This window comes from Brachycentrus maculatus, unplaced genomic scaffold (genome assembly GCF_059751285.1).
Source record: "Brachycentrus maculatus isolate JH-2025_06_01 unplaced genomic scaffold, ASM5975128v1 h1tg000285l, whole genome shotgun sequence".
NCBI classification, from domain to species: domain Eukaryota; kingdom Metazoa; phylum Arthropoda; class Insecta; order Trichoptera; family Brachycentridae; genus Brachycentrus; species Brachycentrus maculatus.
The window spans coordinates 588,682-603,130 of NW_028281036.1; the positions used below are offsets into that span (position 1 = coordinate 588,682).

At 34.8% G+C, this 14,449-nt stretch overlaps 2 protein-coding genes across 4 annotated transcripts in view; one reads left to right on the forward strand and one right to left on the reverse strand.

Annotated features, from left to right (window-relative positions):
- Flo2 (flotillin-2) overlaps positions 1-14,449 on the forward strand; it is a 547,503-nt gene that overhangs the window by 438,381 nt on the left and 94,673 nt on the right. The gene's annotated exons all lie outside the window — the stretch shown is intronic.
- LOC148305116 (glucose dehydrogenase [FAD, quinone]-like) lies at positions 490-13,264 on the reverse strand. Of its 2 annotated transcripts, none has more exons than XM_088267200.1 (4): positions 12,464-13,264; positions 2,782-3,371; positions 2,299-2,469; positions 490-2,204 (listed from the first exon to the last, which is right to left on the reverse strand). In XM_088267200.1, exons 2-4 carry the CDS (start codon positions 2,987-2,989, stop codon positions 691-693), a joined length of 1,893 nt encoding a protein of 630 aa, XP_088123326.1. In that variant the 5' UTR covers positions 2,990-3,371; positions 12,464-13,264; the 3' UTR covers positions 490-690. The 2 variants fall into 2 exon arrangements, with proteins under 2 accessions (XP_088123326.1, XP_088123327.1); XM_088267201.1 differs by lacking the exon at positions 12,464-13,264 and adding an exon at positions 4,147-4,473.

A 14,449-nucleotide genomic window follows, 5' to 3' on the forward strand; every position in this document is an offset into this window, starting at 1 on the left:
TGAAGAAAAGGTATTGTTTAATTATTTTTTAAATATACTAAATATTTTTCAAATGGAGAAAAAACCTTCTGGTTTTACCTAAAAAGATCTGTAGCACAGTAAAAAGTTAAATAAGTGGCTTGATATTTATTTTTAATACATTTCAATATATTCTTCAACTTTAAAAACGATTTCCTTAAAAATCAAGTTTTTTTATATATGACCTTGCAGAAAGGAGTGTGCGATATGTGTTATTATTGTTATCCTGGTTTTTACATTTTTCTTTATATACATATCGAGAAACTTGCCATGATGGTTGCCAACCTTTAGCGTGGAATGTCACAATAAAAATAAGGAGCAGATGAAAAATTTCGGTATTGAGATTGTTAGAGAGATAAAGAGATTGATTATTGGTTTAATATTTTTTATTTCTACTATTCAAACTTAACATAAAATTAGTCACTATTTTTCTTGGTAGAACTTATAATAATATTCCCTATTTCTTTATACTATACATTTACATAATTAGCAAATAAACTAAGTATAATATGTCACAAAATGAGTCATCTGTAAGAGTTTTTTTAAACTATTGAAGAATATTAATTTAATATCAATGGTATTATAATTTTTTTCAGGAACACTGAATTACCAAAAATCCACTACAATGGATTTTTTTCACTTTATGTCATTTCGATGAATGTTTGTTGAGATTCAACTACGATATCTGTACATTCTGCTTTGTCTCAGCCAGTATTCTTTGATCATATCACTCGCCTTTTCCGCGATCATTATAACAGGTGCGTTGGTGTTTCCACTCACAAGTTTTGGCATGATACTCGCGTCCACCACTCTTAGTCCTCGGACTCCATACACCCTCAACTGGGAGTCAACAACCGCCTCTTTGTCCCAATAAGGTCCCATCTTGCAAGTACCGACAGGATGGTAGACTGTGGCGGAGTATTGCCTTATCATGCATTCAAAGTATTCATCAGTATACAATGAAAGATGTGAACACGCGGGGAATTTGATTTGTGACATCTGAGATCCGAATCTCTGTAAAGCCTTCGTTCTCGACAGCGCCACCGCTATCTTTGCCCCTTCTCTTAACGTTTCCAAATCTCTATTATCTTTGAAATAATTCGGATAAATGTACGGGTAGTCGAACGGACTGCTGCTTCGCAGCTTTATGGACCCCTTGCTGTAAGGCCTCAGCAACATGGGAAGTATACTCCAAGTATCGAGATTATTGATCGGTGCGAATACCGAATTGTAGAAATTGTCTGTTAAACCGTGAGCTTTCTTCAACTGGTTCCCTCCGTCCGAACTTGTCGACCCAGATATGAAATGGAATTCTATATCGGGGAAGTCGTCCGATACGTTAGCAAATTTAGTGTTCACAAAAGCTAAGCCTTCCACTCCTCCCATGATAGTGAGAGGACCTTCTCCGAAGACGGCATACTGCATCAGATTCGAAACGGTGTGCAGACGGGATTCGACTATTGACACTGGCTGGTTTATCATGAAACTCAATCCTCCTAGAGCAATGTGGTCTTGGAGATTTTCTCCGACTTGGAGGTCTTGGATGAGAGGTATTCTGAATTTGGCTAACTCGGCTTTCGGTCCTATTCCAGATAGCATCAAAAGCTGCGGAGAGTTGACTGAACCACCGGATACGATTACTTCTTTCACCGCTCGTATTCTGTGAATCATTTTGTCTTTGACAAACTCTACGCCAAAAGCTGTTTTGCTTACTGGATCGATCATTATCTTCGTTACGATAGCATTCATAGATATATGTAGATTTTTTCTTAACCTCGCTGGTCTGATGAAGGCTTTGGCGGTTGAGCAGCGACTTCCTCTTCTGATTGTTCCTTGAGCAATCATGAATCCGGTTTGTTTCTCTCCGTTGATATCCCTGTTTTCGTAACCCATTTCCACTCCCGCTTGAACAAAAGCAGCAGCCAGAGGGGTGTGGTAAGGTGCTTCTCCAACTGTCAACAGCCCGTCTTCTGAATGGTACGGAGTTTCCGAGAGATAGGGATTTTGATTATCTTCGGACTTCTTGAAATAATACAACGCTTCTTTGGAGCCCCATCCTGGATTACCGAACTCTTCCCACATGTCGTAGTCCTTGTGATTGCCTCTCAAGTACAGCATGTAGTTAAGCACCGATGATCCCCCCAGTACCTTGCCTCTAGGCCAGTTGCAGCGCCCTCCCTCCATAGCTGAAACAACGAACATAGGTTTTTTTAAACACATTTTTTTCAATGCTTTAAAGATTTTTTTCATATACCTTATGTATAATTGTACTCCGCATACCTAAACATGCCGTTCCTTGAGGTTCAGTTTTGTATTTCCAATCAAGTTGACTGAGCTGGAGGTAGGCAGCCAGAAGTGGTACATCACTAATCTCCGTTTCGTCTCCACCAGCTTCCAATAGTAGAACTTTCCATCCCTCAATCTCCGAGAGACGATTTGCCAGGACAGCTCCTGAAAATAAATGTTACATCGTATGCTAATTAAAAATTTATTCATCACACAAAAAAACAAAATTGGAAAAAAAACTTATGAAATTGAAAAATTAACTTATAGGATTTATAAAATTTATTCGATTTTGAATGAAGAGAGTTTAATAAGGAAATTCATAGCTAATTCATAGCTAACTAACCATCACGCCGCTTCCTTGCAGGGGTGGGCAGAGAGTATAGAACGCCACACCACTCTGTCTTTACAAACGATCTACGTCTCTACCGAATTTATGCATCTCCTCATTTGGTGAATAAAAAAAAGACGGTTTCTTACCAGCTGATCCAGCTCCAACGATGATAAAATCGTACTCCGGCAACAGCTCTTCAGCTTCCGTATCACTGGCTCTCGACTCTGGGTCCATCATCTCGTACTGGAAGAACGCGATGGCTCCAACCAGCATAGGGATAAACCAAGCCACCTGGGAAGTGGCCGTCACAGCAGCACCTCCCAGCGCAGTCGCTGCACCAATCAACTCACTCATGTTTCGGCTCTTCCAAAACTCTTCTGAGCTCTTGAATTACAATTGTTCTTTTAGCTTTGATCTCTTCTTGGACTGTTAGATTTTTTATTTGATGATTTCTTAAATTTATCTTATTCACAATTTTTCTGCGTATCTTAAAAATCTCTTATTTCTGTTTTTAAAGATCTCATTTTACGCATTGTTTTATCTCTCTCGATTTTCTTTATTATTAGTAGCATAGAGACAGATTTTTGTTTCTGTTTTTCAATATTCGTTTTTCTTAGTGTCAACCTAATTATATCGTATCATTTTCACCGTTCACGAGTGCGATTCAGTTTTCTTTTTTCTTCCGGTCAGTTATCGTTTTCTTCCGGTCGATTTTCGTTCTTTATCCGGCCAATATCTGCAAAAATATGAAAAATACTTATTTGATTTTTAAGCTTCTTCTGCACTATGTATATACCAAACATTGACGGGCTTATTGATATAAAATTTGATTAATTGATTCGGCAGTCACTTTGTGGTAATATCAATCCATTTTTTATTTATTTTTACTTGGTTAAAACCACTATTTCTTAAAGTGTATTGTGACATGTGTTTCGATGCATTACGCGTCATTTCCAAACACCGTATATTACGTGTTTGATAATGATGCGGAATGCATCGAAACACATGTCACAAGTTCATAATGGATTTAAAATTTATTGAGAAAAATAAATGTCTGTATCATAACAATAGATCATAACAATGATCTAACATTTATAAAAACAAAATTACGTACTATAAAGTACTTTAAATATACCTAAATATAAATCGCTTGTATACGACCAATTTTGATTAAAGTAACTAACCATCACCCCACTTTCCCACAGGGGTAGGCGGAGAGAATAGAACGCCACACCAATCTGCAAATAATCTTAGCCGCTTTCGCATTAATGCATCTCGTCATGCATGCCCGCCGATTATTCCGACTCCTACTTTTATCATTTTTAAGTATTTGAAATACTTGATCATGCCAAGTTTTCCTTGGTCTTCCTCTGTTTCTACTACCGACCACATTCACCTCGTAAATTTATTTTAATGTTCTTTCTTCCCTTATTCGCTTCACATGCCCAAACAATCTCAACACACTTTTCTTAATTTTATCAATAATGCTTATCTCAGGCTTGCAATCTTACCTTATACCTCCATTCGAACGTCTATCACTCAACGTTTTGCCGCACGTTTTAGGTACTATAACTTTTGTAGGCCCTTTTACGAAAATGACGCTGTATAAATTATCAAAAATTATTATCATTATAAAGTACTTTAAATACACACTAACGCTTGTATTGGACCACTTTTTAAGTTTATTAATGTAAACACGACTAGTTTCGAGTTTGTATTTTCACTTTTAAAACCACAAAAAAGATATCGTAAGTTTGACGTCAGTCTTAGGTACCTTGTAATCTAATATCCGATCACCGCCCAGTTCTGACCAGTTTCAAGACTAAACTATTCACTCTGGTCCTATGATTTGGGGTGTAGTAAGTTTTTGACTTCGATATACCTTAGTATTTCGTTAATGAGCGACGCAATCCCTCCGCGGCCTTACCCAGTGGCGGCGGACTAAATTATACACCAGTTAAGAACCGAGCTTTTATTTAATTGATGATAGTTAATATAACATGAAAAAGCACCTCCCATCAAAGCACTAAATCACAGTTAGCAGAATTTTTCAGTCTTCCTCTAGATGTCTTTCGAAGAAGATCCATGGCGATCGCTTGGTTCACAATATGTTCAGGCTCTCTGCGTTAAATATGGCCATACCATCCCAATTGTCTTCCCTCTTCCTTACTTTTGATATCTGTTACACCCAGGCTTCCACGAATGCGTGATCTCTTTATTTTGTCTCTTAGAAACAATCCAGCTGACCATCTAAGCATTCGCATTTCAGCAGTCTCTAGTTGCCTAGAGCAGGTGTTATACATCGTCCAGCATTCGGAGTCATAGAGGAGTGCGGGTCTGACAATTGTTTGGTAGATTTTTCCCTCAAGCTTGGCTAGTACTTTTGGATCACAAACGACTCCCGTCACGGATTGGAACTTCACCCATCCCATACTAATTATATGCAATACATCTGCACACCCTCCATCCTTATGTATTGTAGGCCCTAGATATTTAAAGGAGTCGCAGTTCGGTATTGTTTCTGCATTTAACTGTATTGGGAGGATGGTAGCATTTGTAGTCTCGAATGGTAGGTATATATACTCGGTCTTGTTTCTGCTCATTCTTAGTCTATTGTCCTCCAAAATCTTTCTCCACCTTTCCAGACCATATTGCAAATCTTCGTGTTTATCACTTATTAATTTTAGTTTCATCAATAGATTCGGCAGTCACTTTGTGGCAAAATGTATCCATTTTTTATTTATGTTTTACTTAGTACCCCTCTTTAACCTTCGACGTCCTAAGGACACAATTCAAAAATTTAGAATAAGCTTCACACACGGTGTTTGAAAATGATGCAGAATGCATCAAAACACGTGTTACGATAGATTTTAAAAAATAGTGGTATATACTAAGTAAAACAGAAATTATAAAATTTTAGTTGCCTAGAGTAGGTCTCTATAATACCCTACTACACTTTTTGATTTTGCTTTTCATGCGCCGTCACTGAAAATGCACCTTAGACAGAAGCAGCAACAACCTTCTGTGCCGGCGTACATAGATCATTGTTATGCAGGGTCCGTAGTTTGCCGCACACTTTCTACTGTTGTACGCTCGCCGTGGCGGTTATCACGCGCTACTACAGTTTTGTAATGTCATTTGTCCTTTTCACCCGAACTCCAACCGCGTCGCTAATTATCATTCCGATTGACACACATCCTCTTCGGTATTTTAAAATAATTCGGATTGTGAACTTGGCTTGATTACTTTCGGGTTTCTCAATTTTTCTTCTACAGAATCGGCTTCGTTTGACCACTAAATCTGATAAATCTTTGTCTTATTGCCTCATCGATTTTTCTATTTTTTTCTAATCTATTTTTTTAACTCTTTACCTTTCAATAATAAAATAAATAAAACCCTTATCCGCACCCCAATGGTGCATAGGGCACTGTGTCATATAAACGCAGTGTTATCTTGATCGTTTACACATGAAGGAAAGGTGGTCAGCCCTCCGCTTCAGGTACCAGTCCATGTTAATATTGAATAAATATTACAGTGAAAAAATCACTTATATTTATTTTACCCCCCCTTGGGAATCGAACCCGGGACCTCCAGAACGGCAGCCGAGCGTGCTGACCATTACACTACGGAGGCGGACAAAATTATTTAATTGATTATTTATTTATTTACTGCATTACTGCCTTTTACAAAAAATAACATAGAAATTAGAAATTAAGATAGATTACATAGAAAATAATAATAAATTAAGTAAAATAAAAATAACTATAATGAAAAACGAAAAGATAAATAATAAAATAAATGCAAAACTTGGTTTAAAAAATACTAATTAGGTAATTAACCTTTCAATAACTCTTTTCTTTTCAAATTTATATAATTATTTCGAAAAACAAACTTATTTTGTTCAATGCGAAAACGGTGTTTTAACTACAGAATCGGCTTCGTTTGACTACTAAATCTGATAGATCTTTATGTCGTATTGCCTCATCGATTTTCGTCGATTGCATACCTTCTTTTGCACATTCTGTTTCCAATTTTAATCTTTCTTTTAAAAAAATTGGACATACCCACACTAAATGAGGGACATCTTGTGATGACGTCTCATCAGATTCACAAGTAGATACTTGCTTATAAACCATAACTATGTATCTTAGTATAAAAGATAGTTCCTCGTTATTCTAATAAGAGGAGTATATGGTAATCACTGGAGCAGTAAGTCTTAATTCAATTTTGTTTGTTATGACAATTCTTAAAGCGTGACTCTTCTACCTGCTTCGGTGCACTTAGCTCATATTATATTGTCATGTTACGAAATGGGTTACACTTGTTTTTCAGGTACATATCATACAAAACTAGTTGTATCTACATTTTAACATCTCAATTTATTTATCATTTTTTCATCGTGTATTTTACTTTACTCATCTTATTTGTATATTGATGCTACGTATGAATATATGAATAGCTACGTATCTGTTGCGTATGTTTTCTGTTTTATGTGTTTACTGTTTTTTTGCTGTTGCCTTATAGCATTTATTTTTACTTTATTGCTCTTCTCAACTTGTACATCTTATAACTGTTTGTTTTTTTATTTTATTATTATTTTTACTTTAGCTCTAAATTAAGTCTGCCTATTAATCTTCTTAACTTTTAATATATTTTATTCTTGCTGTTTACTTTTAACTCATTTAACATTTCGCTCACTCCTTTGAAGAACGTCATAAATCAAAAATTGTCAATTTTCAGTTGTGTATGTTTTCGGAATGCCCAGAAAATGTACTAAATCCCAGCAAAGGTGGCATATTTTTAACTTAATATTTACCCGCTATAGGGCAGAAAGTGTTGCTTTTGCATTTTGAAGAAAAGGTATTGTTTAGTTTTTTTTTTAAGTATACTATATATTTTTCAAATGGGAAAAAAACATTCAGGTTTTACCTCAAATGATCTGTTGTTTTCAATTTTTTTGTTTGTTTTCAATAATGATGAGTATTACTTTGAGAGACCGTCACCCATGTAATACCCAGAATCCATTTTTGTTGAGATGTCGAAAATACCAACGCGTTTATAATCTAATTTATTTATGTATTTTTTACGGCAGTATGCCTTTTACAAAAAATTACATAGAAATTAGAAACTAAGATAGATTACATAAAAAATATTAATAAATTAAGTAAAATAAAAATAACTTTAATGAAAAACGAAAAGATAAATAATAAAACAAATTCAAAACATGGTACTAATTAGGGAAGCTAATAATCGAAATAAAATTCATACCAAGAGATCCAAAAAGTGCTGTATAAATTTTGACTTAAAGATGTTTATTGATGTACTGAAAATATCAACCAATGGCCCGTATTCATTGCCATATCTTAGAATTCTCGGAATAGGAGAGAACATATAGCTCACTCTTTTCAACAACGTCATATATGAAAAATCGTCAATTTTCAGTTGTGCGTGTTTTCGGAATGTCCAGAAAATGTACTATATGCCAGCAAAGGTGGCATATTTTAAACTTAATATTTATCTGCTACAAGGCAGAAAGTGTTGTTTTTGCATTTTGAAGAAAAGGTGTTGTTAATTTTTTTTAATATAAGTACTATATATTTTTCAAATGGAGAAAAAACATTCAGGTTTTACCTCAAATGATCTGTTGCACGGTAAAAAGCTCGATAAGTAGCTTGATATTTATTTTGAATACATTTCATTTTATTCTTAAACTTTAAAAACGATCTCCTGTAAAATCATTTTTTTATGTTTATGACGTTGTTGAAAGGAGTGAGTGATATGGTAGTTAGTTTTTGAATGGCTACACTGAAAAATAATATGTTGTCGTGTGTGCCGGGTCGGTATTTTGAAATTGATGAGTGTAACTCGGGACTATCAATCAGATTGTTGAGTATTTTAAAAAGAAAGCAAGTTGCGTTTCATACGTGAATTGATGTTTTTTGGTACCTAGCGATAACCATAGTTTTTATAGTGTATTCAAGGTGATGGTTTTTTTTATTCGTTTTTAGAAATTCTCTCCTATCACCATGCCTACGTGACTGTCGTATCGTCTTACATACACTCGCATCTGGTAGGAAAAGTGTCACACATGACTCACATTCCACGCAGGCCGCGATCTGGTCCATCGGCTGTTACAAATAATAATCAAGCCCTATCGAAGATGGTATACCCGTGTTACAAATCGCTTACTCCTTTCAACAACGTCATATATCGAAAAATTGATTTTTCAGGAGATCGTTTTTAAAGTTTAAAAATATAATAAAATGTATTCAAAATAAATATCAAGCCACTTATTGAACTTTTTTCTGTGCAACAAATATTTTTAGGTAAAACTTTATTATTTTTTCTTCGTTGGAAAAATATTTAGTATTTTTAAAACAATAATTAAACAACATTTTTTTTTCAAAATGCAAAAACAACACTTTCTGCCCTGTAGTAGGTAAATATTAAGTTAAAAACATGCCGCTTTTGCTGGGAGTCAACAATAATAATAATAATACGAAATGCAAGGGTGAAATCAGTTTTTTTTTCACGAATAAATCGAAACGGTATCAATTGAAGATGGTACGGAATACTCATTTGTTACACTTTGTGTGCATCGAAGGCCGTATTGAAGATGGCACGCGATACGCATATTGTCGAAATTGATTGCGAATATCGATGTCGAAAATTTTCGAAATTTATTCGGAATTTTATTTCGATAAATGTATTCCATAATATTTACCGTTGGTTGTGCCTGTTACGGTCGTAGTTTGGAGCGCAATATGGTACCATATGACAATGAATACAAAATATTATACAACTGTGAATAAATTATTGAGTGCTATATCCATACGGGTGATCGTCGTATTGCGCTGGTTCGATTTACGCCGTTTCACAATAACGCCGGTTGGTTGCGGCCGTGGAATTCCCTGGTTCCATCGACACCAAGTTTTGTAACCGAAACATCTTTCCAAAGAAGAAGAGGATGAGAAAAAAATGTCGGAAAAACCCTTAAAACGGCCGATCTAACTCGTATCTTTCTTCTATAGAAAGTTTAAGACTCAGTATTCGTTAGGTCGCAACTTAATTTTCTCTAAATCCTTGTAACATTTTACGTCATTTATTTTTTTCTTAAAATACCGTTTTTTGCATTGAAAAAATAAGTTTTTCTTCGAAATAATTATGTGGTTTTGAAAATAAAAGAGTTATTGATAAGTAAGGAAATAATTTTTTTCCATATATAAGTATTCCAAAAAACAAAAAAAAAACAATACTTATACATTTAAAAAAAAAAATCGGTCGTGAAGAGATATATGACTTCTTCGGTTGAATGAATGCGACTCAACAAATGTTGGGTCTTAACAGCTCTACTCTGTGATTTTGCAAGAAAGGAAGAAACATCAAAGCGAAGAAAATTTGCGGGTTATTCTTTTAAAAAAGGGATGTATTTTTCTTCAAAAAGGTGTGAGAATGCTATTCCGTACCGACAAACTGGTAAAAAGTATTTATTTTAAAAAAAAATTAATTACATTAGGAGACTATTTATTTTTTAAACAAATTTAAACTTTATTTGTTAAATAAATTTACAATTTATTTAACATATGGGCTATGTAATAAATAAACATATTAGATTTTTCTTAAAATTTGGATATCTCATATCGTCCATTATATATGTTCATTATATCATTTTACGCCAGTGTCTCTCTTAACGGAATTCCGGCGTAAAACGACGATTACCTATATTTATATTGATAGATTCGCATTTACTGTTTTTCTTTATCGTTGTGCTTTACGGTATTCTTTGTTATTGTTGCGTTCTTGTTTTTTAAATGTATTTAGCGCCAAATCTTACTCCGCAATTTAGTAGTTAACACGTTTGGCTACCGTGATGGAGATCCCGGGTTCCTCGAAGCTCCTAGTTCAAATCCCGGCCGAAGCAGTATAAAATATTATTAATTTGTCATTTTGATTAGCTCTTATATATTTAGAAAACTTCTTATGTATTTTCATATTATTTTTTGACATCTCATCAAAGATGAAGAAGAATATGGAAGTCTGGGCATTTACGGGGCTGACGACCGTCATAGGCTGGTTTAAGTGATCACTTTACACACGTGTAACATTCACCAATTCTACTCATTTATTGACAACCACACTACTCAAATTCTTGGAAGTTCTATATACATGAACCAATTTAGAAACCTCTTTGTTCTTGAATCACTAGAACTTCACTAGAGACATCTATTGGTGAGATGTAAAGAAGCTTTTTTACTAAGCAGAAACTCTTATATTAGTATGTGAGATCCGAATCCTGGATTATATTCACACACATGAGAAACGCCAGAAAATACCATTTTCATTTTTATTATTAAGCTTATAATTTGACCAGATAATTTATTTACAACATTTTGAGTGTGTCCAAATACTTGTTCACAAAATCTGGATTATCTCCAATTACAGGATTTATTTTCATATTATTTTTTTGTATTTATTTTTAAAATATATATTTTATAGATAATGGAAGCAGTTTGTACAACTTTATTGCATAATAATCATAATAATCTACTCTAAACAAAGTCTTATATTTATCGTTCATCAAAAATAGTCAACGACGAATATGGGAAATTTGTAATATGGGGATGTTCTACTCGATATCGTCAGCACTGATATCGCTTACATATAATAGTAAGTCGATATTCATATCGTGGTGTGTCCCTATTTTCAAATAATTTTTCTTTGACTAGAGCTTTGATCTTTCCCTTTTCCCCTTTTCCTCCCTACCGTTCCTCTTCCAGATATTTATGTTAAATTACAAATGTGCACTTTTGTAACTGGAATGGTACAAATACCTGTTTTGTGTTCCTCGTTAATGTAAATTAATTTTATGTAACTGTTCTGTTAAATATCCAAATATTTTTATTTCAACCATATGCTACCCTATATGGAGCATATGGAGCGTTCCGCGTCCCGAAGTTCTGACGAGAACTGCCGACGAATTGTCAGTGGTGGTCGTCTTGGGCTGCCCGAACCTGATGCCTTGTAAAAGAGGCAAGCTTGATTAGGACTCTCGGGAGGCATGCGGAGTACATGGCCAAGCCAACTGAATCGCCTCATTTTTAAAATAAAAATAAATAAATAGTATATTGCATAATATTAGGGTTATACCCTTTGGGAATCGAACCTGAGTCTATTGAGACTATTAGCGTTGGCTTGTAAGCCCAAAGTAGTGACCACTGCGCAACGGATGTGGACAAACCATTTCACCAAATCTGTAATTATAACGCGTTTTATCTGCAATTGAATTGTATCAACACTCTCTCCCGAGAATGCCTATCCAATAATTTATTCAAATATCTTCGCCATACCTATCCGAATGGCCATTCTAGAAATTTCTCCAGCGTCGAGACAATAGGGAGATGATATTGAAAGTAATATATTCAATTACCAATAACAGTGAAAGAGGAATGTTACCAGTATATGTGGATTGTATTAGCGTCTACCAAAATAATAAAAGTGATATTTGAATCATGCCACATAATTTTACAGCCGAAAATACATCATTATCGTCTCAACATAGATGAAGAAGAGTTTAGAAATCTGGGCATTCACAGGGCTTGTACATATCATAGGCTGATTAAAAAACCCATTAAAATACTACCCATGATTGATTTTATCGATAATGCTTATCTCAGCCTCGCAGTCATTCCTTATTTCACCATTCGAACATCTATTTTATTATACATCGATTTGCCGCACGTTCATCTGAGGGATCGCATTTCGACTGCATTCCATTAAAATGCGATACCTCAGATATAACACTTGAGATATTCAAACATCTATACTTACAATTTTTCAAGTATCCTTAAATTTGAAATTTCACTAAAATCCTCGAATGAACTGTATCATTAAATTGTTTATGTTTTTTTTTTACATTGTTTTTATTTAAATTAGATGCACAGTTCCTTTTTTTAGCATATTTAACACTGATTTTATATATTTTATTGTTATTTTGTTTCACTATGCCGTCACGACCACAAAGGGTGTTTTATGAAAATTGATGTTAAAAACGTTGATATGATCCCGGCGACTAAAATTATCAATTTGACGGACAAAAACGTCGAATAAAGTTTGTTTTTTTGTTTGTTTTATGGTATCATCAAATTAGTATTGTTTTCATTCAAATCAGATGCACAATTCGTTTTTTTAGCATATTTAACACTAATTTAATTTATTTTAACATTATTTTCTTTCACTTTGCCATCACGACCACAAGGGATGTTTTGTGTTTTTTAAACTTTGTTTAGATTTCCGGTATCCAAAATCATCGATTCGACGGACAAAAAGTCGAATGATGCTTGGTTTTTTATTTTTTGTTTTATGGTTTCGATAGCTAAGGGTAAACCGATAACTTCGTTTAGATTTCCGGCATCTAAAATTGATTTGACGTCGAATTAAGCTTGGTTTTTTTGTTTTGTTTTATTGTTTTGGTAGCCACGTACAAAAGAGAACTTTTTTTAAATTTTTGGTATCTAAAACCATCGATTTGGCGGTCGGAACGTCGAATGAGCTTGGTTTTTTGTTTGCTTTATAGTTTTGACAGGTAGCAGTAAACCGGCTCGGGTGTTCGCTCTCGTGTGTCAGTCTCGCGCTTCGCGGCTCCACTGGTTGCTAGTTGACCCACATCTTGGGCCTTGACCGTCGTAAGAACCGTTTTCACTCCGCGCCGTGACGGCTCGTCCCCTTTCTCGGCATATCCTCAGCCTTCGCACTCTCCCCCTGACAGAAACTCGCCGCGTTTCGAGCATCTCGTCATTCACTTTCGATGACGATCGCCCGTCTTCGCCACTTCCGAGAGCGCAGCTTCCGAAAAGGTTACCTCACCGTTGGTAATGAAGAAATTCGGCTTAGCGTCAACCTGATGAATCATCGGGTATGGTGTGCAATTTCGAGAAAGAATATTAAAACAAATTTATTAGGCGAATGTAATTGGCAATAAAAGCAGAGGAAGACTATCAGGTTATCGCCATGGATCTTCTTCGAAAGACATCTAGAGGAAGACCAAAGAATTCATGTATGCTGCAGAAAGAAAACATGAAGTCATGTTCTAGGTGCCTTTACCTATGACAGAAGGACCTACAACCCGAGAACGAGGAAAGCTGACTCCCAACAGTGTACAAAGACGATAAGTTAGGATGAAGCTTTGATAATAAAGCTTAGAGATAAACCGAATCCCAACATTTTTTTTCAAAGATATATTTTTCACAATTAGGTTTTTGTTTTATTTAATGAGACCTCTCAGCGGAATTAATTTAAATCCCGTAATAACAATACGGCTGTCCAAACTTAAAACACAGTGAGGGACATTTTTTGCAGTTTTTTTGCATTTTTGGCCTAAGTAGAATCTACTTAGTCCAAAAATGCAAAAAAAAAACGTACTGCAAAAAATATGTCCCTTACTGTGTTTTAAGTTTGGACAGCCGTATTGTATCGTGAATGGATTGTTCTATTATTATCTTGTAGTTGTTATGTTAGCATTTCTTGTCTTCAGGCTAATATATAACCAGTCAATAGATTTCTTTTCATCCTACTGCATTGAAGCAGATCTCTAATAACGAGAAATTCGCTTCGGATGCCAAATCTCGAAAAACTGCTGCAAAATGTCATCAATGTAGCTAATTTTTAATTTAATCGAAAGTTTGCAGATATAGTATGCATTTTTCTTGTTTAATTGATTTGGCAATCACTTTTTGGTAATATCTATACATTTTCTATTTTAATTTCACTTGGTAAATACCACTATTTCTCAAAATGTATTGTGACACGTATTTCTAT